Source organism: Seriola lalandi, unplaced genomic scaffold (genome assembly GCF_002814215.2).
Source record: "Seriola lalandi dorsalis isolate HSWRI2012SDOR001 ecotype SW California unplaced genomic scaffold, Sedor1 jcf7180002054579, whole genome shotgun sequence".
Classification (NCBI taxonomy): domain Eukaryota; kingdom Metazoa; phylum Chordata; class Actinopteri; order Carangiformes; family Carangidae; genus Seriola; species Seriola lalandi.
In genome coordinates this window covers 822,000-849,344 of record NW_019525132.1, presented here as the reverse complement: position 1 = coordinate 849,344, position 27,345 = coordinate 822,000, and the positions used below count along the sequence as shown (strand labels likewise).

The window sequence follows — 27,345 nt, the reverse complement described above, 5'->3', positions numbered from 1 at the left end:
ATCTTGGTCAAGCTAAGCTCCGAGTCTTACAGGGTTAAAGGCTTATTGTCTCCGCCTATTAGTTTTAACTTTTGAGACTGCAAGGTGTCACCCAGCTTCGATATATGGTGATCATTCCCAGCACCGGTGGAAACGTAATAAACATAATGCTGCGATGGGTTTTACACTGTTTTCCAAAGTGTCTGCGGCACTTTAACACAACCTGTTTCCACATATGGGAGACTGGCTGCCATTTGAGGCGTTTCCAGTCATTTGGATTTAAAATGCTCAACTGATGCCATATGTTGCATCCACCCAAAACACCCTGCTGCTTGTTTGTTCGGAGGGAAAGTCTTACATTGTTTCTTGCAGAACAGATGATTGACAGCACCTTAATGGAAAAGCTTTGTGATTCCAGTGATTGTCACACCTGCAACCCGTCTCATTTTCCTCAGCTGACAAAGTTGATGTGGAAGTAATCTCTTAACAGGCGTATGTGTTCAGTAGCAAACAGCTGACCAGAAAGCGGCAAGGAACACGTGAGGCTGAAATGTTAAGGTTTCATTTTGATTGCAGCAAGCAACAACAAAAGTTGGAGGAGCTGCATTTCCTCGTGTAATATAGTAGTATTTATATCGTAGTGAGGAGGAACAGGAAAGAGGAGAGGGCTGTGTGCCAGCTCAAAAGCAGTCATGAGTGTGTTAGTGGAACTGCGAGGACCCCTGAGTGTCCAGGATACTCCATCAAGAGAAGTGGCATCATGACTGAGGACAAGGGTCATATCCTAATATAATTGGCTTTTTATATTAGAAATACCTGCTGACATTAGCATTTCCTGTGGGTATTTTTAGCCTCACTAGCAGCATGGCTGTAGGAGTGGCAATGTCAGATCACCATGAAATTTAGTGCCGTTATATTTGTTCCCCAGTGGATGAATCCTACTGATTCAGTAACTACACTGTATGCAGTTGACTTCAGGCTGTACGGAGTTGTGTAGTCGCTGTGAAATGAATTTAGGTAGCTGGAGTGAGAGATTAGTCTCCCCCTTTAGGGGGTCAACTAAAACCGTATGACAGCTCCAGTTGAAACTGGTGTTAATCTCCACCAGCAGATCAGCTCTGAGACGCTTCAGCGACACCATACTTAATCCTGAGTTTGGGAAACCCCGGTGCAGTGCACCCCACATTCAGAGGAGACAAAGAGGAAGTGACAGGAAAGCACGGGTTGCTTCTTAATTGTCAGTGATTGTTTGGTTTACTTTCCCAGACCGTGCCCTCCAATCAATCCAGTCATCTGTGTAAGGCTCGGACAAAGCCAGAGCTGTGTCGCCATGGTGAGGGATTGTTTGCATCCAGTCATGCCGCTAGCCATGTGGGCACACACACACACACACACACACACACACACACACACACACACACACACACCACTGCATGCTCTTTTGTCTGTGCAGCGCTTGTTTCACTGGACCCCCCTCACGCTGCCACTGGCTCCTTGTTACTTTAAAAATTGGCCTGTGATTGCATCATCGTCTGTTGTTGAACTGCTCGCTGCTGCCGCTGCTTCAAAGTCATCGCATCTGATCAATGACAAGTTTTCACAGGTCGTTATATTTATTCATTAGATTGACATTAGTGTATTTTTCATAATACGCAATCAAATACTTGTATCTGACATTTAGGAACAAGTTTAATTTGATTTTTTTATTTTTTATTATGGCAACAATATAGTGTTTGTTGGCAGGCAGCTGGGGAAATGAGCAAGGGTCAGGGGTTCAAACCTAATCAATGAGTCTGTTAAAGTTTAATTTAGCGATGCGCTGAGAGCATTGAACTGAACAAGACAGGAAATGAACTCCCTTGGTGGTTATTTTGTATTCAAACCCAGACATGTAGCTGGTGTGGCATTAGAGGCTTTTCTCTACATTTTTCAATCTTTATATCTTTTTAATGCTGATCTCAGGGATATTAAAGGGGCTTTCAGTGGCATTTTCATGCTGATCCGTCTCATTAACTACTATCCATGTTTGAGGAAAGACTAATAAGAAACATGGACTTGCCATACTGTGTCCCCTCCCTAACTCTAACGCCTTTCTGTGGCATCCTGAGAATGAAACTTCAGGGGAAGCAGACTGAAGTCACAACTAAGTTTAGCCTGACAGTTCACAGCCCACACGTCAGTATTCTTCATGTCTGAAATCTAAATGGCTGCGGCAAAAGCAGTCGACTTATACTGATAGCAGCAACCTTTTCTCCACACTGCTGAGAAACATTTTCTCATATCACCACAACCAAAATGAACATGAATATATCTCTGTGTCTGTAGCTCTTTCTTTTGTTACATGCCAACTTTCCACTGTAAATGTGACAGCAATTTCATTTTGACGATCCGGGCGTCGGGGTCTAAAACATTGGAAAATGTTACATAATGTAGAAGCCATATTTAGCGTAGTGTCATTTCACATTGGACTGGAACTGGAGCTACAGTTTTGTCACATAACAAAGTAAATAAATACAGTAAATACATAGAAGTGCTTTGAGCTAAATGCTAACATCAGCAAGCTAACATGCTCACAATATGCTAACTTGCTGATGTTTAGCAAGTATAAGGAGTCAAAAACAAGCTGTTTTGTCATGTGACTCACTTCCTGTGTCTAGATAAGGATTGGTAGTTTATTGAAAAATGATCTTGAAGTGGCTTTTAATGAACACCATTTCCCATAAGCTCCAGATGTTTTCTGGGCTAGACTTTAAGGCTAAATCCACCTGTAGTGACTCAGTCAGCCTCTTATTGCAGGATACGCACTCATCCTTCAACATAAAGACAAACTCTACTGTCCTGGATTCGCCATGAATAGCTTACTACGTGAAGCAGGAATGTGAAGCATTGAGTCTGTCTGTTTATTAAACGGTGACTAATGGAAGAGGAAATTCCAACAGATCCAGCACCTTTCCCACAGGGTCTGATGTTACTCACCTCGGAAATGTATAGCTCAGTGAGCGAGGCCTGATACTTAATACGGAAGTATACATTTTAAAGTGAAGCCGAAATCCAAAATAGAAACAGACATGTCGCAGCCTACTAATTTGTGTGTACTCGCCATGTAAGCCTGTATGATTTATTTATTCACGCTGTGGCATTGGGGGCTTCAAAGTAACTGTGATTTAGATCAAAGACCAGAGTGCAATAGTATGATGAAAATGTAGAACAGTAACAGCAATAAGGGGGTTGGTGGGGGGAAGAGGTGGCTGGGACATGGCAGGTATCCTAGTGATTGAAGTGTTGAAAGTTTTATAGCAGGGTAAAGAAAATCGAGGATCGTCTCCACAAAGAAACAAGACTTCAAAGGCGATTTGTTGTTTGAGCTGCTGAGCGAGAGATTCGATTAGTTTGACATCAATAAGTCTGAAGCCGGCGTGGTGTTTTATTCCCAAGTCACAGCTTCTATATCCTGTTCCCTTCAGCTTATAGGCGCAAGATTTTGATTCCCATTGGACTCACCCATGGAGAGCATCTCTGTAGATATGCAAAGGATCAAAGCTTCTGTACCTATAGATTTGCTCTGAACAACTGCTCCTGCACAGCTCCCTGCTCCTATGGCACCGCACTGACTCTGATAAAAGCCTCCTAGCATATGTTGTATTTGTGTCAAGGGGCCAATGGGAGCAAGTGAGTCAAGGAAAGAAAGTAACTGCAGAAGAGTCGTTAGTGCGGCCAATGTCTTCTCTTTCTATACGTGTTCTTTCCACATGTCTGCGCTCGCAGCTGAAGAGCGTCTCCAAGAGCTTGAATCATCTTTTTAATTAAATATTAAAGTATTACCTTAGTGGAAAAGATGACTTGTAGTCTGGAGAAAACAGTCAAAGCAGCTTTATGTGACACCCTGCTCTACCAGACTCACATCTTTTATAAACATTTGCCATTTTGACCATTTTTATAAAGAGTCTCTAAAAGGTTAAAGCCCAAACTTAAGGCCTAAACATGTGCGTGTTAGAATCTCTCTTCAGCAATATTTATTTGGACTTGAATGAAGTGAAAATGAATTCTGTTTTGATGATAGGATTATGATAATTGAATCGCAGAGGAGCGAATGACTTCAGTACGACTTCTCACATAGACGTGCAGCAAATGTGTCTGTGTGTGTGTGTGTGTACGAAAATGTGTGAGAGAGACAGGGAGGGTATGATCAGGTTTACAAGCTCGTGTCAACTGGCTCTTCCTCCTCGATAAAACCTCAGCGTGATCTGGATATCGTTCCTCACTGAATAAACATTGTTTTGCAACATGTCGACCACAGCTGTGAAAATGTCAGGCGTCATCACATCATCTGTTAGGATGCTGCGTGTTATGAAACCATAACACGAAGCTTTTGTTAACAAAGAAACTCCTTAAGCCAAGTTTTACTTAGCAAACAGTTCATTTAGATTAGAAGTAGTGCTAAGACTTTTACACTGTATCTTGGGCGGTGCATGTTCTGTTTGTGGGTATATATTTTTACTGTTGTTGCCAAAGTTGTGGATTGTGTTTTCTCGCATTCATCCGCAAAGTGTTTCCACTCTCTCCTCAGACCATCCCAACCTCCCGCTCTTCGTTTCATTCACCTTGTTTAATGTGTTCGTCCCTCTTCTGTCCCCCCTCTGTATTCATTGTAACAGTCTCATGTAGTGGGCTGTAACAGGTGTCTGATGCATCCTGCAGTATCTGTCTGTATTTACAAATTCTCCTGCTCCCGACCAAATGCAGGCCTTGTCCTTACCAGATGCCTCCAGTACAGGGGAGTGTGCAATGTGATGCAGTCTCGGGAGGAAAAGGCATAGAGGGGGAACGGTAGGTAAATTGCAGGAGAGATGGGAGTCCCATTCCAGCTGTGATTAAGATGGAAGGCGCCTAAATTGTTAAGGGAAGCCTCAAGCGGTATGAAAGACAAGGATCAGAGCAGAGCTGATGGGCCAGTCAGGAAAAAAGGAGGGCTGCTGCCCAGTAGAGTTGCAAAAGTCTGAGCTTTATGCATCTGCTCCTTCACTGCTCTGTTGCTCTGGCCCGCTGTCGTGGCCTTGCCAGGCTCGTAATGACTGCCTCGCTGCTGAGGTGCTTGTGTCAGCAGTTTGGAACGGCTCTCGTTCAGCGCGCATGCAACTGCTGTAAGTGTTCCTGCACCGACACCAGCAAATGAAAAATATATGGAATGAGGCCTGTTAGACGGTCACAGTTGCTGCACCACAAGTGGGTTGTTGCAGCAATCAATCAGCATCACTACAGGAAACTGCCTCTTAAAAAAACAAGTGTTGTAAGTTGATGTGAGTTGTTGGTTTACAGGAAGCTGGTGTCACTCAGCACAACCATACGGTGTGTTTGGTTGATATTTAAATCAAATTTAAGCTAATTCTTGTAGCTTCTGTAGCTCTCAGGTAATTCTGGGAAATTAAGAAAAATAAATTGAAAGAGGAGGCTGAGGAAATGTAAAGTGTACTTTGACAAAATGACCACATTGTGTTGTTGTTTTACAAAACTGTTGTCAAATTAGTGTTTCTAAGCAAACTGTAATTAAAACCTAACAACAAAAAATAGTTATTGAATCTGGATTCATTTCAATATTCACTATCAATTTAGCTCCGGTTTTGTCTCCACCAGCTCGAAAACAGTTGAGAGCAGTGAGAATAAACCGAGTCCGTACAGTTGCAGGACATACAACCAAAACAATGAGCCGCAAGACGCTAAAATGCTTACACTTAGTTATTTGATCCATTCTTAGTATAAAAATATTGATTACTGCAGGTTTTTGTTTGACAAGCATTGAGCAGTGTGTTTTTTTCGCCCCTTTTTAGGATGGACAATAAATCATTATTAGCACCCCTTTGTGGTGTGGAGGAATGAGGGCCTCTGGATGAAGGCCATGGAGCTGAAAGTGTGGGTGGACGGAGTGCAGCGCATCGTGTGCGGGGTCACGGAGTTCACCACATGCCAGGAAGTGGTCATTGCTTTGGCACAAGCCATTGGTAAGCTCAAACTACTTCCTACAGTATGAGAAACAGTATGTTTATCTCTCCTGTTCACAGGTGGCAGATGCTTGAAAAAGAGCTGATATCAGAGGTATGTTAATTGTAGATGTGAAGTATTATTGGCTGCTTGATGGAGAATTCACAGCCGAATATAAATACATACAAAAGTCTTGGAGAATCCAAAAGGTAAACCAATAACAAGACAAAGACTGTCACAACAGAAGAGTAGATTTAACACAGTGAGATGAAAATCCCCTCCCTCTGGCTTTCATGCTGAAAAACTTCATGTCATGTAAATGGTCAGTCAGGTTGTCAGACATACTGGAGATGATAAATTGCATGAAAATGAAAAGCGACTTGAGGGCACAAAGATATTCACCATAACTGCGCTGCACAAAATGAGATGAGTCAGAGTTTGATTTATTGACATGTTCTGTTCATTTGCAGAGAAATAAGGTGACACACCTCTGTTCGTCATCGCATGGCTTGTGTTGTACATAATGTTTTGTGTATCCAAGACCATTAGAATTTGACGTGAACTGTTTTTAAATACGGGCAGATTTATCACTAACCCCACTGATGGATTTTTCGTCGAGCTGAAACATGTGCGTCTCTCACAGTGACAGTGTAGCGGGAGTTATGGCATTCACTGTCCTTTGTGTTCCCTGTGCCTTTTGTCCAGGCTGGGGCACTTTGATGTGAATGGCTGTAGTGATGAATGTGCCTCTTTTACAAGGACCCTTACTGTGCAAAACGAGGGTGAGGGTGCAATGGGCAGTGTTTTGCTCTTATCTACATGTGTGCAGACAAGACTACAGAGACACACACACACACACACACACACACATACAAAGCCGTGAACCATTGATCCTTTTCCCAGCACAGTCACTGTTTGAGTTGAATTTTCCCACTATAAAGTTCTTTCACTAAAACACATTGAGAAAGTTCTTTGAATCTGCCATTGGTGGACGAGCGTGGGAGAGTTGTAAAAGAATTAATTGAATTGAGTTTTGTGTGTTTCATTTCTCTTCATTGCAACACAACATTGAACTTCTTGTGCTACTACTTTTTTTTGAATTGCTTACCCATTGTGACAAAATATGACAGAAGAACCTTGTCCCTTATTTGTCAAATTAGTTTTTTGGGCTACATGCTTGACATTTAAAGGTTACCAAGTCAATAAATGATGTTTTAACAGCCATAAATCTGGTGTTGTCTGCATAATAATGAAAGTGAATGTTGTGTTTGCAAGCAAGGGGCCGAGGATAGATCCTTGGGGAACACCACAGATCATAGGGCGTCACCAACTACGACAGAGACAGTTTTATTGGACATGTATGAGCTGAGTTAGTCAAAGGCATCATCCCCGATAAGCATTTCCTTATAAAAGTAAAATTTTAAACTCAAATGTCTCCTGGATGATTTCAGTTTTAATGCTGCAGAAACGTTGGAAATTAGATATTTTTATCTAATCCATCTTTGTCTTTTCTGATATTGATTCCAATACCTTAACTCAGGATATGCTAATATTGAGTACTGATCAATACTAGTGCTGTGGCTCTTAAATTTAACATCTGTTTACCTCACTGCATCAGACTTGCTGGAATAATTTTCTTTATGTGTAATAAGGGATTGCTGTGACACTTAACTCCCTCCACAATTGAATGGATGTAACTGATAGCAGAGACACTTCATTTTATGACTTTGAAGCTGTATTTCATGTGGATCGGTCACGTTACTGCTGTCACCCAATCCACTTCATAAAATTAATATTGGCGTATCGGATCAGTGGATCTCTAATTTTTATAAAAGTCATTAATTTAAAGTAGACCACTTGCTGTTAAAAACTGTGGTTTGAAGATACGTTTTTAAATCCTGTGTCAGTATTGTGTGTCGTGAAGAGGAATAAACCTTTCCAGTGGAAAAAAGGTAACCTCCAATAAATAAAATACTAGGACCAACAGTCTCAACAGCCTTCTTGAGAACTCGAACAGTGATGGTGCAAGATCAAAAGACAGAACAGGGGTTAGCGTCCTCTAAAGTGCACTTATAAACAGACTGGAAAATGAGTTGGCAAGCCAGTTGACAGTGAACAGGAAAGTGTCTGTACACGAGATAGATCTGGAGAATATCATGTGCTTTAGCTGTAAGGGAACAGCATTAAAACGCCTGAATACCTGACGTCTCTCATCCTCTTTTTGTTTATCTTGGTAATATTTTATATTAAGCAATTTTCTTTTATTGTGCCCCAGGTCGCACCGGAAGATATACTTTGATCGAGAAATGGCGGGAGACAGAACGTCACTTGGCTCCAAATGAAAACCCAGTGGTCTCCCTCAACAAGTGGGGTCAGTATGCCAGCGACGTGCAGCTCATCCTCCAACGAACCGGCCCGTCCGTTAGCGAGCGGCCCACCTCTGACGGGCAGGCTCGCGTCCCAGAGCGTGGCCTCTACCGCCAGAGCCTGCCACCTCTGGCCAAGCTCCGCCCGTCAGGGACAGACCGCTCGCTCAAACGAAGGGAACCCAAACGGAAGTCTCTGACCTTCACTGGGGGGGCCAAGGGTCTGCGGGACATATTTGGAAAAAGCAGAGATGCTGAAGGTAGAGTGTTTAGTTGGTGTGTTTATTTTTTTGCCCAGTTTTCACGCTTACTGTTGTCACTTACAGTTTATTTCCTTCCCTTTGTACCTCTTTTTTTCTACTTGTCAACAACCTTTTATCTCCCATCCATCCATCCATCCATCCATCCATCCATCCATCCATCCATCCATCCATTCATCCATCCATTCAGCCAAACAGCCGCAGCAGCACAGTGTGAGCCTGAACCTGAGCAGAGTTGGAGGTGGTGGAGTAGCATCTGTACCTGGGAGTCCAGCCAGAGAGCTGAGCCGCCTGGTGCAGCTGCAGAGAGACAAACTCCAGGCCCTGGAGAGCCGTCTGCTGGGCTGTGAGGCTGAGCTGGGAGAATGGGAGGAGGCCGCCGGCGAAGCCAATGAAGTGAGAAAAACCCACAGCTGCCAGTGCTGTTACTAGAAAAATAAATTTTAAAACCCTCATGTCTTCAAATATATTAGGTTTTAGATCCTAAATCAAACATTTTTAATTCTTTTTTTTTCTGCCACCAGAGAGAAAATCTGGAGGAGGAGCTGCTGCTTTTAGAGCAGCAGGTGAGGAGGAACGATGCTGAGATGGAGGAGGAGGAATTCTGGCACAACGAGCTGCAGATCGAGCAGGAGAGCGAGCGGCAACTCCGGCAGCAGCTCGTCGAACTGCAGGCCCGTGTGCGCGACTGCGAGGCCAAGCTTTCAGAGTACTTAGCACGCATACAGGTGAGCTCGGCATTCAAAGAGACGCTGCCCGATTCCACTTGTTAGTTTTCTGTGAAGATCATTTTCATACCAGTTTTGCCACAGCATTTATTCTTCATGTCATGTTGTGCAGAGCATGGAGACGGGTCTGGAGCAGGAGCGACTGCAGCAGGAAGCCGAGCTCAACCAGAAGATCAATGAGGAGGAGGTAGAATCTTTGGTTTCTGGACAGCTCGGTTTTCCAAAACTCACGGCGACATGTGGACAGACTTGGCACAATCTTTTTAACTGTGTCGCCTTTAGAGATCTCTTGACCCCATTATAGGTTCATGTGGTGGTGAAATGAAATCCATTCATTTGATTATGAATGAAGGATTTGGCTGGGAGCAATTCATCTTCTTTAATAAGGACATAATAGGAGATTTCCCCGGTGTATATAGCTCCAAAGTTTTCTCTTTTCATGAAGATGAATACCACTCACAACACTGCGTTATTTCTCACTCAAATCCTGAACTTCAAAACACATTGAAGCATAAAAGAGCCCTCCTACATGTTTTCATGAGCGCTGGCTTTCACTCTTCATTTCTTCCACTCTCTGGATTTCAGGTGCAGGCCCAGCTGGAGAAAGTGAGGGCAGAGCTGGAAATGCAGAGCCAACAAACAGCGCGGCTGGAGAGCAGCTGCAGGGCGTTGGAACGCTCACTTGGCCAATCAGGGAAGAGATTACAGGTCAGCTCGGATTTTACTGTTTAGTATTTTTATTTTGTTTTGACCTCAGGATTGTCAGGAATTTGACACACCTTTGGCGGATTGCTCAAAATGGGGGTGCATACATTTGGAGGATGCTGAAAATGTTAGATTTTTTCCTTTTTTTAACTGCTAATTAAAAAGTTAAATAAGTTTGTCATTGCAGTGTGTGTGTGTATGTGTGCATGAAAATTCAGTCCCCGGCAACCAGGTGGAACCATAGAAAAATCTAAGCTCATTAAGTTGTGGGCAGTGAAGCAAAGTTTAATCTCTGGCTTGCAGGGATGCGCAGTGGATACATGCATCCTAGTATGATTCGAGGAGCTCTGTGTACAGGCGAGGTCCAGTAGGGTGTGGGAAGCGTGAGGTAATGAGAAGGGAAAGGGAGGGAGGGTATTACAGCATTCTTCGCCTGATTAGAGAGGGGCCTGAATAAGTACACAATCCCTTGGCTGCAGTTGCGTAACCATCTGGGAGCTAAGTCTTCTCTTTAGCTGTCTCAACTGGGTTATGACTTCTGGATAGATCCTCAGCAGAGTTTGATCCCTTATTGATTTTTCACAAATTAAATCCACCTCAGTTAAAGTTCGGTGAATGTAGAAGAAGATGCAAATGGAGGGTTTAGCACCAGCATCTGTAAGAAAACTACCAGTCAAAGTAAATCTAAATTTAATACTGATGTGTGGATTTGAAAGGTGGTTGAGTGTGTTATTTGATTTATGTCAGGGTACAGGTGTAGACCTCATTTGGTTGTCATGGTGATTTTTTTTTTTTTTCCCGGCACAGGAAAAGGAGCAGGAGCTGGAGCAGCTGACAAAAGAGCTACGACAGGTCAACCTGCAGCAGTTCATTCAGCAGACTGGTACCAAGGTCACTGTGCTGCCTGCTCAACCTACAGAGAACAACAATGGCACGTACACACACACACACACACATGTATGTAAATCCATCTACACACCAGACTTCATGACTTGCCACATTACCATCACCTTGTGAACAAGTTCAATCATAGCCAGCCTCATTCTAACTGAGGTACTTTACATATTAATGTTCTTACATGCGTAAAAACAATGGACGCAGTGCCACCTTGTGGTCATCCTGAGACTCACACGTTAGACTGTAGACCTAACGGCTGGTGAGGCAAGACTGTTGTGCCCTAACAGCTTAAGTCTGTAACCCTATTACATGGACCAAATCACCAACAGCCATGAAATGCTGTAAGAGTTTCACAGCAAGTCAAAAAGAAAATCCCCTATTTTCGTTCTCAAAAGGAAAAATCCCCCAGAATGGTTTTTTGTCATGTGGTAAACTTTCATAGTTTTCATAGTTTCATAGTGATATGTTTGCACTGAAAAGCGCACATGGCAACTTCTTCAACACATCTGTAAAGTAATAGCGAGTTGTAGATCAGTAGCAGAATATTAAATCACAAGAATAACATATGTGATTCTTTGGATGAATGGCGTCCATAGCCGGCAAATTAGTTTTGTGTTTTATTTTTAAACCTTCTCGTTTCAGAAGTGGAGTCTGGTTCTCTGACAAGACGTGGCTCCTCACGTCTCTTACCCAGCGACCTCCGCGCTCTTCAGACCACCATTTCCTCCAGCCTCAACCCCGAGGGCATCTACGTTTGACCCAGGAAACGTTATTTGGGCAGTAGGGCAGCCTGATGTTACAGGACTGTTTTCTATAACTTGGAAGGCCCACACACTGTTAAAATGCTCCTGAGTAATGCACTGAAACAAACCCAGCTCCAGGAACATCCCAACTGTGGAGGATGTAGGGGAAAAATCATCACATGTAGGATCAGTGGAGTATCATGAAAGACAAGTTTGGTCTGTTTTGCATCTTTTTTTGCACTGCCTCCTCAACCATCTTACCAGGACTGATGCTCAAACTGATGTCAATATCCATTTGCAAACAAACATTGACTGTACTCTAATGGATGAGTGAAGATTCCTCTTCAAAAACTACAAGCCAGCAGACGTATTCTTGTCAAGTGAGGAGGCATGAGGCGAACAGTGAGGATAACCTTTATTTTTATGTTGTAAATCATGAACTGGAGAGAATTTTCAGGATGCAAAGTTTGGACACATGTAAACATATGCATAGACAAAGAAATAATTCATGCACGAGCATGCACAAGCAGCGACACCACACCTGTGCTATAACCATAGCCATATCTGATTGCCTTACTCTGGTGTTTCGAAACCAGACGTCAACAAGTGTAATGTTAAAAAAAAAAAACTCAAGGTAGCTACTGAACTCTATGCGCCATATAAATTTACTATTAGCACCAAGTCAGGTGATCCCTAGTCATGGTGACTGATGTCAGTATAATATATAGGTTTTTTTTTCCGACATGAGGTTGAACTTTTACTTTGATTTGAACAGGAAATTTCCCTATATTTCCTGTTTTGGGCCATTTTTTAGCCATGAAAAAACAAATAAACTTTATATTAAAGAAATAGAGGTGAAAATGGATAAAATTGGGGCACAAAGTTATATCATCAACTATTTGACATTTTTTGGCTCATTTTTGGTTTTCATTTTGTGAGAGCCATTAATATCCTCTTTGTTTTTCTTTCTCCAAAAACAAAAATGTGAATGGAGCTATGAGTAATGACAGAGGCCTTTTAGCCTGCAGTTAAAATCCAGCCTGAAAAATTTGCCAACAAGGACTCTGTACTCAGTTTCACCACTGGGTGGTGGCAAAACATCTATTATTCAGCCAGCTGAAAGTTAACTGAGTGAAAGTTGGTCCTGCCCTCAGTTCACATTATGTCTTTGTTCATTCATTTCCATATTGTTTTGTAACAAAGCCTCGGCACTTTAGTTTTCAGTGTATTACCTGAGGTGCCACTTACAATATTGGCCAAGTGTTTGACATGTTTCACTGTGTTCATTAGGCAAACACACACACACACACACACACACACACACACACACACACACACACACACACACACTTCCAAAACAGGCTGTATTCATTTGTTCCATCTGATTAACTAACATTTTATTGACCTAAAGATGTCTCATATGAACCAAAGCTAGTGTGACAAAACATTAATAGTTACATGAATGTACTTTTTTTAATGTATGCAGCTTATGCCGACGAAGTCTACCAACCTGAGTAACTCGTGAATAATTCTGCAAATTGTAAATGTGTATAAAATATTTGCAGTTGCAAAAGGAAAAAATCTCAATAGCGACATGCACACAACCGCCCAAAGTGGGGCTAAAAATTTCACTCTTAAATGTGTGTGTGCATGTGTTACATCAGTGCCATACAAAATGTTGGGAACTATGAGTTTCACACCCGGTTTTTCTGCTTTGAATCTGCACTCAAATGTTCACAAAAGCAGTCCTCTTGTCTGTTTGCGACCTCTCTGTTGAAGTACAATCTTAACTACCCATTCCCTAACTTGAATTTCTCATACAGGTTTTTCAGAGCGACATACGCGCACCGGCTTTGAAAATTTATTTCTGATCATTTCCTGAGCTCCAAATCTTACTGACCTTTTATTTGAGCACAGAGGAAGAGGCTCATGTTTATTCTGTGAGCACATAATAACAAAGTGAATTCCTCCCTCCAAGTGTGAAGGATGTTGCTTCGTTGTTTGCTCTGCAGTGCAAAGGTAACCGGAGGAATTCACATCACAACTTGGCAAAATCTCTCTTGAATAATGGCATGCCTTACTGAAAAAAAAAAAAAAAAAAAATTGTAAATAATGTCTACATATCACATCAGTTTATGGACTATTTTTTAAAGTAGATTGAAGTTTGAAATTATGCAGAGTGTTAGAGAGGTTAGATTTTAATGCTGCCATTCAATAGGCAGCTCTGTGTGCATGCAACAATGTGTGATTGGTTTCTTTGGACTCTCTAATTAGTGGCTGCCAAGGATGTAACAATTCATCAGAGATTCATTTGGTTTTCAGTTTGTCTTGTCCCTTTTTGCCTTGTTGACATTTACACTCATGGAGATAGTTAAAGAGCAGGCAGTTCAGCAGGCAGTTAACTAGCAAAGAAATGGCAAAACGTGCACATTATTTTCTGAACTTTTCATTTAATTTTGGCAAAAATAACATTTATGGTTGTAAAGAAAAATCCATGTTGCTTTGGAACATAACAATAGGTTTACCAAGATTGCAGGTTGTATCTTTATTCTTTGTTTTTTGTTTTTCTCCTTAGAAGCTTAGACACATTGCCAATGATTGGTCGTCTGTTGTGCCATCAGTGGTGCTTTTCAATAAAAGTGCATATACAAATGAGATGATGGAGCCATTATGGAAACAGCCATCGAGTGGTTTTGAAAGCTATTTTAGAAACGCCACGGCTCAGGGATATTTCAAGACACAGAATTACCCAGACAAAGAATGGGCAGAAAGTAATTAGGGATAAAAGCTGTTCATGGTGTCTCGCGCCATTTGACGAGTTAAATCGTATATTTGCTCTCATGGAGACTTTAGCAGCTATTCGACAAGTTTAACTTGTAGCACTGGCTCCAAGACACAACGTCACAAATGTATCCGAAGTAATGATTTTGGTACTGAAGGAGATGTAGAGAGAAGTGTGTCTGTTGGCTCATGATTCATGTTGCAGCTATAGTCCCAGTTTGTAACTCTCATGTATTATGACACATGGGAGTTACACTAGAGTAGTATACATGAAAGGCATAACCCGGGGCTAGTTGAGGACATTGGGTTTGCAGTGTAATGCTGTTCCTTGAAACACCCCTCAAAGTGTGTTTACATGCATACAACGCTTCACTGTAAACATCATGCTGGCCAGATGAAGTGTGCTTGGCCAACATCACTAACCTGCATTAAGATACATTATCATATATTAAAAATGTTGTTATGATTTTGTATTGTTTACTTGCAAATTCACCTACTGTATTTTTTAGCTTTCAGAATTTACCTTTTTTTCTCTCTGGGTTTATCATATAGCCAATACGTATAAAAGACATGGAAATAACATTCAAGAATAATGTAAAATATATAAATAAAATATATTTAAAAACATACAGAAATGACAGAAATGAATAAACTGCTATACAGAATGCTGTGTATTTATGTTTGCGTTTCATACTTCCCAGATTGTAAATATACAGGATTAGACACATGGCCAGACTAACCTGACCCTGGGGCAAAAAGAAAAATGTCGTTGGGCCTCCAACTATTCCCAAACTAAAATTTTCAAACTAAAATCTTAGATTTTGATGTAAAATTCCTTCAAATTAACCGTTAGCTAAGCCCTGCCACCCTTACTGTTGCTGCCTTTCAAGTTTTCTGTTCTCGCACATGATGATGATGATACAGTTTACAATAATAACAGTGACACAAGAAACACAGTATCTTCAGAAAACAGTATGGTCCTTGATTTCAGACAGAAGTAGACAAAAGCCAGCTGAATAAAAACCTTCTTTACTTGGTTGCTGAGAAATTTTTATCAGTAGTAGCTATAGCTCATTAAGCTAATGTTAGTTAAGTCACTTGTTTTAAAAGAATAACCTTGTAAAGTAAAGGGATGTCATGAACTTCATTATTACATACATGACATTTAAAAGACTGTGGCTAAAGCTCCAAAGCAAAAGATATCAGCTAGTCTCCTCACCAGTTGATGATCCATGTAGAAACAGGGAAATAAATAAACAGCATTGCTCTTGTATGGCTGAGTATTGGTCCCAGTGTTATAAGTGTCATAAGAGAAAAGATAAGACTGCTATTCTAACCCAATATTGCTTACGTACTTAGACAATATTGTTGATATACTTGTTCATAAGCATCACTTCTAATGTTACAAGAGAAATTGCTTTTAGGATGAGGATTAACCTGCACGTATGAGAAACTGTCTAGGACAAAATTGAATTCTTCACTTGCACATACATATATACTGGTACTAAGCACTGACACATACATGCATACTGTCATGCATACAGATACATACAGATATACACCTCAATCACACAAGTACATGCATATTTATGCACACGCACATACATACTAAGCACACACATATATACACACTGGAGCATGAACATAAAAAGGCCACATTCTGACATATGTATGTGTATACAGTAGCTATGTATATGCACGTGCTCAGTACCAGTATATGCTACCATTCAGAAGTGAATATCAAAGCATAGAGCAATTAAATGACAAAGATTTTGACTCATTCAGCAGCCGAACACACTCATGACGTTCGCTCCACAATGGAAATGAAACATTGTTTGGAAAGTTTATCTCCACACTGTAGCAGAAGTTCCCACAAATGTGTTGCACTTGTAGATTAGTTTGCTTTCACCTTCTGTCCAGTTCATCCCAAACCAGCTCCAGTGGGTTTAAGTCTGGAGACTGTGCTGCTCTTCAATCATGTGAAACCACCGTCTAGTTGTTTTCTTCTAATGTTTGGGGTCATTATTTGCTGTAGGATGAACCCTGACCAACCAGTCTGCCCTCCTTTGTTACTTTCCCCATTATGATAGCAACATACTTCGTGCAGCACAGTCCCAATAAGTAGTAAGTAAAGTACTAACAATGCATCAGAGATAGAAGTAACACAGTTTGTTCCAACACTGCCTTTGTACAGGCAGAGGGATTGTAAGTCATCAATTATGGAAAGTCAATAATTAGAAATTATTTGCATTAACTGTCATTTACTTCAGTTTCTGCTGGAAAGATGTAAATTAACCAATTATTTCATCCCTGAAAAAGGCCTGTTTGAAATTTACATGATTTTTTTGTTGTTGATGACCTAAACTACCATTTACCAAATTTATTCATTGGACTTGAACTGCTTAAATTCCAATAAAAACTGGAAAAATTGGCGATGCTCTAACACTTTTGCCTGGTAGTGTTCATGTATGTACAAGTGAAATATTCAATTTTGGCAGCTTCTCATAAGTGTGCCTGGCAAACAAAACGCCATCTCAGAAGACAAGTTTGGCTGAGGTTGCCTGTGTATAAACTTCTCCAAACTAACTGAGCAGGATCCACTAATATTAGCATACACTCTGATATAGTGCTGGCTCCCACACAGTGAAGAAATACTATACAGTAGCTGCGCTGGCCAATAACGGGGCTTTTACTCCATAAAATAACATAGTAGCGTTGGAAGTAACACTGGGTTAGAGGTAGGTGGCAGTAAGATAGTTAGCTGGACATGCTAACTGTAGCACCTTATGTTAGAGAAGACAAATAAACTGTAGTCTAATCCAGTCTCCTCATGTTTGCTCTTTTATTTTTGGACTTGGAGAGGGTGAAAAAAGGTACCACCATTCAGTCTATATAAGAAGTATTGCTCTCCCACAGCTCCCTGCGCACTGTTGTAAAGTCAAGAAATCCAAAGCCTGTCATGGCTGCTGTGCATAGGCTACTCACGGTTTCTAAGATATGATTGCAATTGCTTTTCAGGAAAGGGGTTTAGCAAGTAGTCAATTACCAAAAATCAAGTGATGTGCAGTAAACCTTTTAGGGCCCCCCCCAGGTCTTGAGCCCCGAGGCAGCTGCCCTCTCAGCACGGGTGGTAATCCAGCCTCAGCGAGAGGGGAAATGAGAGAGTGTGTTACAGTCTGTACTGTATCCCTGAAATCAAGATACTTGCCACCATTTCAAGCCCTGGTAGTGTCAGCTGGAAACATAAGTGACATTCATGCTCCGAGAAAAGATAAATTTCCTTTTCTTTTTTTTTTTTCTTTCTTTTTTTTAAGGTGCTACTTATGAAAGAATTGGCACCTGGTCTTACAACAGAGAAAAGCCACTGTTGCAGCCAGAGACGCGAGTGTGACATTTGCAGGTGTCTAAACAAGAAGAGATAAAAGCACGGATGACCTTCTCTACATCTATGAAGGATAAAAACAACTTAATTTTTAATATGTTTCTGAATTGCAGGAAGCGGAGCCACAGCAGCCTCTTTACCTGCACTTCAGAAGTCAAGTAACTGTCAGAATCAATCTCAGCTCTTCAGCCAAACGGCTTTGTTTTGGAAGACAGACAGACTACTGCCAAGTAATAAAAGTTTCTCCAAATGAGACCCAATTTTAGATTTATTTTCAAGTTTGGAGGAAGACTTCTGATACTTTACAGAGTTGGAGAACTTTGGTCATCACACCAGGTGCTTTTGTGAGAAAAGTCATTTGTCCCTCGGTCTCTCCCCAGTGTATTCCAGCTTTAATACTTTAAATGGAGCCCAACAGCTGGGTCAGAGGGGCTCTGATTACATCTGTGACCCTCTCACACCAGACGATACTTGAAGATTTGTAGCGTTAAATGCTGTTAAGTTCATCCAACCTGTTTTTTTTTTTTTGTCTAACTCCAGTTGTCTCCTGTTGCTTATAAGGTGTCATCATTAGATTTAATAGTTGAGCAGGCAGCATTTTGGAGATGTATTATACAGTATATCTCATTAGGGGATAAAATTCCTCAATGACAGCAGCTCCCAGCATGCAGGCACCAGCCAAGTATTATTCAGTTTAACGTTATTTTTCTAAACTATAGTGCAGTCTTTTTTAGATGGAAGCTTCTAGAGGAAATAAGATAAAAGTTTTGAGTAATGCTTTTGATTGCAGCCCAAAAATTAGAGAGTAAATATTTTGCACCAATGAAAGACTAGTTGGAAACACTGCTACCTGAAGGGGGATGCTTTATTTTGCTTTATTTTCTAAATTTTTCCTGTCTTGTTACCCAGGGATATTACTACCAATATAATATACCGTTAATAATAGGCACTCAGTGAGTTTAAACATATTTACAACAGGAGTCCCTCTTTTTTTTTTCCTTTTAAAGAAATGGTAACGTAGGAAAAAATACAGCATCTTAACACTCACAGACCAAAACATGTCCCGGGAAGAATCAGGTTTGGCTCTTTATTGGCGGCTTTAGGACTAAAATGTTTGTTAGGTAAGACTTTATCCCTGTTTCATACAACAAATCCACTTCTCTCTAAGCTATATCGACTTCTTTCTCTATCCTGAGCTCTGCTGATTCAATCATGCCGTCGTCCCAGGGCTTGCAATAACATCAAAGTAGTTAGATTTTATCAGAGGGAAATCTGTACAATCCCGTGGTGTGACAAGACTTCTGTGAGAAACTGTCTGGATGGAGATCTGAGATTTTATGAGTTGTGAGTTATCTGAAAGTCTTCTAAAAGGCACAGGGTGATGGGGATGAGTAATAGTCTTACACTTACAAGGCCTAATTAGTTAACCTCAGTTTGTGAATTATGATGCAAATATCACAACCTTAGATGGATTAAACAATTGTGTTTAGAATGAATTATAGTTGTGCCGAAAGATTGATTAGACTATGGTGTGTGTGTGTGTGTGTGTGTGTGTGTGTGTGTGTGTGTGTGTGTGTGTTGTATATGTGCTCTGCCGTGTGTATGTGTGGATATTTGCACAAGCCATGGCTGATGCTGTCATTAAATAGCCCCTTGGCCCCTCTCCTGAATTTGTTTATTCTGCACTGGGCATGGGAGTAGGTGGCAAACAGATGGGCATCCATGAATTATGGAAATTATGGGCTTTGATTAACCACCACACACTCTGCTGGATAAAAGTAACTCCAGGGTTGCCAAGTTATGTGGTGCACTGGGCTGTGCCATCAGTCAGTCAGCAGTGTGATGGACCTGATGCTTGATTGATGTTGTTTATGGCTCAATCTTAAAAAAACATAGAACAAAACTTTTATATATTTTTTTATATTTATTTCCTGTCAAGTTTGGTCCAGAGAAAAGAACAGATCCAAATACTCTCACCATTTCAGATATATGGGTAATTCCGCTCTCACTTTTTGGCTCAGCTGTAACAAAATACTGATGCTATGTTGGTTATTGAAATAATAGTTTGCCGTTTTTGGGAAATACGCATATTCATTGTCTTCCTGATACCACGATGTACAGAATGGTAAATATGAAGCTACAGCCAGGGGCTTAGCTTAGCTTAGCAAATTTGGCTTCTTGTGTCTCATTTGTATCATAACCCACCCTTTAAAGATGAGTGTTTCAAACCCTGAACATATTCATTCAGCTGTGTGCTGCAATATAATTAATCATGTATACCATAATCATTTAATTCTTGAGTTACTTTCATCAAATGAAGTCTGATTTCTAAAGTGTTTAATCAGAGCTCTTTGAAAAAGTATTTGATTTGTTTGAAACAGTTACCAATTATCTCAGTACTGGCCTTCAACTAGCCTGCAACCAACACCCCCCCACTTTGGCATCTGATCCCTCCCCTCACATACACATATATACCATCAGCCCCCCCCCCCCCACACCACTGTCCTCATCTCTCCACTTTCATAAATGAAGAGAGACAGCCTTATCCCGGAACCAACACGGAAAAGCAATTAAAAAGGAATTAAGGGTGTGCAGGGAGAAATTGGATATGATATCCTACGCCTATTGTAAATGTCAACGTTATTACTGTGTTGTTGTTTCCCATTCCTTTGCCGCCTTGCCCATTTTCAGGAGTGACAGCCCATAGTCTGCTGGGCTTAATGAAGCTGTCTCAGCAGCCAGGGTCTTGGTATGTAAGGTGAAGAGTGCTGCTTATCCTCTTCTACATGCAGCTCTCATTAAGATCAGTTTTACTGGTGAACAACCTCCTCTTCTCTTCTGTCTCTGTCCTCAAGCAAATGTCTGATAAATTTATTGAACACTGTTGCCCTAATCCGATGTGAATTGTTATTGTACTATGGGTTTATCTAATTGTGTTTTCAGCTTAGATCGCACCATGGAAGAGTAGTGATTGCCTCTGGTATTAGCTAATGGGAACCTTGATAAGACAACGTAAAACAAACACCCAGAAAACTGCATTTTTTTATGCTTCACAGGGACATTCATTTGGTTTGTTAAAAAAAAATCAAACAGTCACAGGCTCCTGATGTAGTATTTAGATCAGAGGTGCATTATAAGTAGATACAAATTAATGCAATTTAAAGTTGTCCATATGCTCCTCTCTTCCAAAAGAAAACAAAATATTTCCTTCAATATCACCATTATGTAACAGGTATAAATTAGCTTTTGTTTTGTTCCTGTTGTATGTGGTGATTGTCTTAATGGAGCTTTTTGTAAGTTTTGCTATTGCTTCATAGCCAAGGTTAGCATTAACAGCTGTTTGCTTCCCAATGTTGCCGAGAGCTTCAGCTATTGATGCTTTTACACAAGAGGTTGTAATACATCCTCTGAGCAGCGCTGCTTCTGCAGGGCAGACTGGATGCTTGGTCCTTGACTTGGTAACAAATAAGAGTTAATATTGGTGTTGCTTTCCACCGCTGTACACAGCTCTTACTTAGTAAAGGAGTAAAGGTTGATGCTGAACTCAACGTTTGTTCTGTACTGGTAAGTAAATAGCTGTTACTGTTAATGCTATGTAGCAATAAGTAAACTTACAAATTAGTAATTTAAAGCATTCAGGTGGTTCTCTAGGGCAAAAAACATAAATCACAATTTAATTAAAAAATACATCGACACATTGAGTCAGCTCTAAGGTGAACATCACATGTTGTGATTGAGAGTGTGTTAAAAGTTAGCTAAAAGTAAATGGGTTCAAATAGTATTAGGGCACTTAAGAGACTACTCTTGGAAATGTGTGTTTGTATAGCTACATATTTATATGGAGCATATAGTTGCAGTGAGAAAAATATACTGTCTGTCACAATCATAAATCTGAGGTCATATATTGGAACGTTGGTCAGTCAACATAAAGCAAACAATAGATGAGGAGCAGGCAAAAGGAAAAGAAATCTGGGACACGCAAATGGTCATACGCAAGGAATACAAAGTATGTGGGAACTGGAAAACTAAACTGACAAGTGAAAACAATCTGGCAACTGAGGGGGAGAGGCTAGACTGTTGGAGGACTGGCTAACGAGACACAGGTGAACACAATAAATTGGTGGGGAAAAAACACAAAAGCGACAAGTAAAACAACCACAGGCATCAGGTATGTGTTTACAAACGGAAACTACAAACAGCCCAAGTGGGATGTGACAGTCTCATTTACATCCACCAGATTATACATGTTCTGAAAAAAAAAATTGTCAAATGAGATGATGCTCAATTTTTGGGTGTTTTGGGGGCTGTCCTCAACTACCTGGAGAAAACCTGAACCTAGTTTTTAGATATTTCTATCAATCTATTCATTTGTGCTCCCTCCATGTAATCAATAGACTGAGCGATCAGTCTACCCTCCGCCCTTTATTTTCATTTATTATTTCTTTCAGATTTCCATTCTTCTTACTTTAATCATTTACTTATCAGCGACAAACATATTGATTAACATCAACATGACCTTATTTTATCAAATGTAGCCAAAAGGATCATTTTCATCTGCAGTCCCCTAATTTTGTTCTTGTAAAATGTCTAATGACTAGACCTAAATTATATTTTTTTGGGGTAGCGTACGTAAATTATCACAAACGCTTCCATTAATTCTTAAACCTAGAGAATCATGTGATTTTAATCGTGTCATTTAGTCGCCTGTCAATGACATCATATCCCCTATGCGCATGCCTCGGCGTTGAGGTTGCCTGTCACAAACTTCAAATTGACGTTAATCTAGTTTTAAGCCACATACACGGGACTCATGGACCTTAAATTATCGGAGAAAAAAGTCAGGCCAATGTTAGGCAGCTCAGCTCCGGGCCGCTGGAGACGTCGGCTGCCGGTAAAAATCTGCTGAACGTCTGGTTCATAAACTATTAAAGAAGCAAAGGTAAGCAGTCTGAGTTTCCAGCTACTCCCTGTCCACCAAAGCGCATGCGCGAATCACAGTTTTTAACGTGAAACTGCGTTATGGTTGTTTCTACGGGTTTAAATCCCCCTCCGTCTGTTACGGAGAGGAGGACACCGCTGCGCATAATTCGGCTGCCGGTAAAAAGCTCCTGAACGTCTGGTTCATAAATTAAAAGAGAAAAAATCAAAACAGAGATTAGCAGCATCTCAGCACCCTATCATAAAAACAGCACCAGGGGTTAGTTTGACACAATCAAATATATATATATATAGGCCTATATTTATAGTTTTATTAATATTTTAAATTTGGAGCACAAATTGAAAATAGGGTTTAGTTTTTAACACCTAACATTTATGTATATAAAACTTGGCCAGTAATATGATAAGAGTGCACCGGAGAAATTTGGTTTCTAGTTCTCTTGTATAATTTGTGAACCCAAACAATACATCCTTTAAACAAAGTATAAAACCATCATAGATAAAGTCCAAAAATGAAGCGACAGATGTGTTGCCACAGATTACGAAACAGGTGAAAGACAGTCTCTGGGTACATGTCACAGTAAGTGCAGGTTACGTCAATGTCCTCCTTGAATCTTACCAAAAATTATTTGACAGGGTCGCAATGATGCATGAACTTAAAAGAAATCTCTTAAACTTTGTTAACTAGTAATCATCTGTTAGGAAGAGTCCATGGGAAACAACAACAACTCCCATGATCCCACATTATTCCGTGACGTCACCCAACGCCATCTTTTGTTATTGTTTTGATTGAGAGACCCTTAGCGGCAGAAGTTACATACTGTGTGTTGAAGTTGATTGGTGAGAATATAAATTTAAAAAAATATACTTTGGAGTTAATGTCAGCTGCTCTTTGGGAAAGGGTCCGTGCTAATGGTACCCATTAGTTGTTTTTGTTTTTTACATGGGAAGCCAAAGGTCAGGTTTAATAACTGTCATGGATCACTGTGTTGGCAAAGGACAGCTCAGCAGCAAGGATATTGCTGTTATGGTAAACTCCTTATTTACAATGCCACTATATACCTGATGTATGACTAATCATCACTCTATGAATTAAGTAATTTGATAGAACCCTTAAATATTAAAATCATATATTCATTACACCCTGTAAAAGCCCTTAGCCTGTGTCTCAGCTGGGAAACTGGACATTTCCTGCATCTGACAAGTGAGAATTCCTCATGAAATCCAGGCAGGGATTATTCTTGTAAAAAGAAATCTGCTAGGAAATGGGAGTTTGGAGACAGTGAAAAGCAATTTCAATTTCCAGTCACTGCTGACTGCTGTCTGAGCTGTCACTGAAAACATGAGAACTGATTCTGATAGGAGAGGGTAAAAGGAATTACACTGGGATGTGGGGTATCCAAGTTGAGCACAGCTGGTTGTATTACTGTAATATGTGAATGTCTTGTTTTATCACACTTTAATTTCCTCAAGGGACTCTTATTTTACACCTTGTAGCTTTGGCTTAAATGAATTGCCATTCCCCTGGGTGCTGCCCACATCCAGATTTCTTTAAAATATATTCTGGAAGGGGTTTTGCTGGCTGCTTTTTCAGCCTTGTACTTCAAATTCATGCAGACATTCACTCAGTGCAGCTGCAGTCTGATGCCGTTGGCCACTGAGCAGCTCCACTGGAGCGATTTGGGGTTTAAGTGGCTTCCTCAAGGGCACCACAGTGGTGTTTGTTGAGGGAGCTGAGAGTGTTGCTCATTCATTTTCCACACCTAGACATCCTCAAGATTATCTGTCCCGAAACCTCGTGTTGCAAGTTCAAGTAGAAAAGAATAATTCCATCCCCTGTTTCTGTGATTATGGCACGTCCAACCAGAGCAAGAAGGTGTGTGTGTGTGTGTGTGTGTGTGTGTGTGTGTGTGTGTGTGTGTGTGTGTGTGTGTGTGTGTGTGCGTGCGTGCACACGCATGCACGCACGTTTCTCAGTTTCCTTTGTTCTCACTCTCTTGTCTTACAGTCTGTCTTGTGTGTCCCATTTCATCCTGCTGTATAATGGAAGTGGGTGACAGCCACATCTGAAGTCAAGAGATGAAAGACATCATTTACAAGTAGGTGTCTGCTCTCCCTCTGTGTGCCTTTTACACACACACACACACACACACACACACACACACACACACACACACAGCAAACTAAATACTCTAAATGGATGGGCCAGCCACAGTAATAACTGAAGATGGCATGCAGTACGTTACCTTTTAACACAACAGTGCATGCTGACATTAAATGAAGTATGGAACAGAATGATCTGTTTTAAGGGTGTTACTAAATTTAAAATTCAATTCATTGCGAGTGTAACCCCGGGGACTTTAAGTCATTGAACAATGAAGTCCTGCACTAGTCTAAAACCAAGACCCGAGCCTCTTCTCCACCAGACTGCCTACACTGCCAACCCCGCGTCTGAAGCTTTCATCCATTACAAACTGTATCTCATTGTCAGCTTTCCTATTTGATTTGTCCGTCTTTTTTTGGCTCATCAGTCATCTGTGAAGCACTTTGAACTGCACTGATCTGTCTGAAAAGTGCTTAACAAATAAGGTTTGATTGATTGATTGATTGACTGATTGTTAATTCACCTTGCGTCAGCTACATTGTCTTTTCTTAATAAATTAAACATGAAAACAATCAAGACAAACCTCCTCAAAGCCCAAAACTTTACCCAATACAATGGCTAAACCTGACCTAAGCCCTCATACTATAGCTAGCTAAACAAGACAAAAATATGAAATTCATCTCAAGGATTCAGTCTGGCTTTAATAGAGATTCTCTTTCAAGGAAAGTCATATTTTCCTTTTTTCTTGTAATTAGTACCGAATTACTTTCCAAGAAACGTGGTAAATTACCATAAAATCATTAATTAATAAGAGTTAATGGCCCTGTAAAATAATTATCTATGTAATTAAAAGTAAGGGTAGTGGAAAAGTAGTGGTTTTGGTGTAAATAATTAGGCCTGTTTGCAGGTATCATCACTGATAGAGGAAAGCTTAAATGATACTGATGAAAATTAATTCCTCAAGGAAACGCGTGTGTTGTTGGTGGGTTAATACAGCTTTCATTAGATACATTCAATAACTGACAATGGCACAAGCTTTTCGTTCACCTCCTGCTCCATCCTTTGTTTCTCCTGTTTGCGAGTGAAACCTTGAGACCATCTTACTTTTTTTTTTCTCCAATTCTAAGAGACATAACCTGCCGGGTTTGATTGTGTTTTCGTAATCTCTGCTGTTCCTTTTATTCTGCATCCTACTGTACCCTGTGGCATGCACAAGCGCTATGAGGGGTTAGAGTATACGACCTGCACTGGCATCAACCCTCTGCACCTTGTCTTGATGCCCTTGAGCAGTAATTGGTTGAATCCCTCCAGAATCTGACTTGAGGGCACAGAAATCCACTGCGCCCCAATCAGCCGGCTGTCAATCATTCTGCCAACTAAACTAAAGCCAGGGATAACTAACAGGCTGAGATTGGAATTTGGAGTTAGAGAGACATAAATCTTTACGACAAGTTTGTGCTTGGCCTGGTAGTGCTCTTTATAGGCAGGGCTATCACCAAACTGATGATAGGGATGTTGCCAACATGGCAGTTAGGAGGAAGCCCAACATCCAATTTGTCTTTCACAAAGACAGAGAGGATGTGCAATTTTCTCGTTCTCGATATGTAAAAGTGACAACACAGAGACAGCCCTAATAAAAACACTGAAGAGATGTTTAGCTCTGGTTCACAGACCAAGACAAACACATGGGATTTAGGAGAAAATTGATCTCTTATTACAGTATTTGTACTCAAATATGCAGACAAACACCATATTTAACCCATCAACGGTCTTCTCAAGTGCACTTTGTTAAAATACGTCCGCGCCCAAAAAAAATTTGGGTGCACCATGGGTTTTTAACTTTTCATGTTGCTCCATTCCAGCAGAAAAATCACTCTGGGCATCCATTCTGTTATTTTTCATAGGCATCTTCTTAATATTCAGTTTAGTGTTAGAGGGCTTACCAAACAGTATCATGTTTTTTAAGACTTTGTAGAAAAACCTTTCAAAAACATGTTCTCCAAAATAGTAGAAATGTCCATCAATGGCAAAGTATTATTGCGAATAATTTTAACCAAGACTCAATATTGTCATGGAATACAAAGTTTCTTTGCTATAAACCACTGTCAATATGATAAATCCAATTTTATTCCATTGAATATTTGTTGAAAGTATCATATCAGTTATTTTGACATGAAGATGTTTCAATTAAAATGCAGGCAGTAATATTGCCCAGCTCACTCTGATCACTGGAGACAGACACATCTGACTAAAGGAGACTTAGAGAATTACTTTTCTTGTATTTGAGTACAGATCAGCAATGGTTTGTAGAAAACTACTAAGATTGCAGCTAAACACAGATAAGCAATTGTGATCTGAACTGCATAGTGTGACATTTTTAGTTAATTTTGAATTTATTAATCTTTAAAAAACATTTCATGTTTATGTTATATGTAAAATCTTAACTTTACAGTATAAGATATGTATGATCATAATAAAAATGTTTT

At 40.5% G+C, this 27,345-nt stretch overlaps 1 protein-coding gene across 2 annotated transcripts in view; it reads left to right on the top strand.

Annotated features, from left to right (window-relative positions):
* rassf8b (Ras association domain family member 8b) overlaps positions 1-15,100 on the top strand; it is a 16,732-nt gene extending 1,632 nt beyond the window's left edge. For both annotated transcript variants that reach the window (XM_023417994.2, XM_023417993.2), the window contains exons 2-9: positions 5,805-5,975; positions 8,231-8,581; positions 8,772-8,977; positions 9,106-9,309; positions 9,422-9,496; positions 9,895-10,017; positions 10,822-10,945; positions 11,554-15,100. In XM_023417994.2, coding sequence (XP_023273762.1) covers positions 5,864-5,975; positions 8,231-8,581; positions 8,772-8,977; positions 9,106-9,309; positions 9,422-9,496; positions 9,895-10,017; positions 10,822-10,945; positions 11,554-11,669 — 1,311 coding nt within the window. In that variant the 5' untranslated portion in view covers positions 5,805-5,863 and the 3' untranslated portion in view covers positions 11,670-15,100. The remainder of the gene's footprint in view (positions 1-5,804; positions 5,976-8,230; positions 8,582-8,771; positions 8,978-9,105; positions 9,310-9,421; positions 9,497-9,894; positions 10,018-10,821; positions 10,946-11,553) is intronic.
* Positions 15,101-27,345: the final 12,245 nt, after the last annotated feature.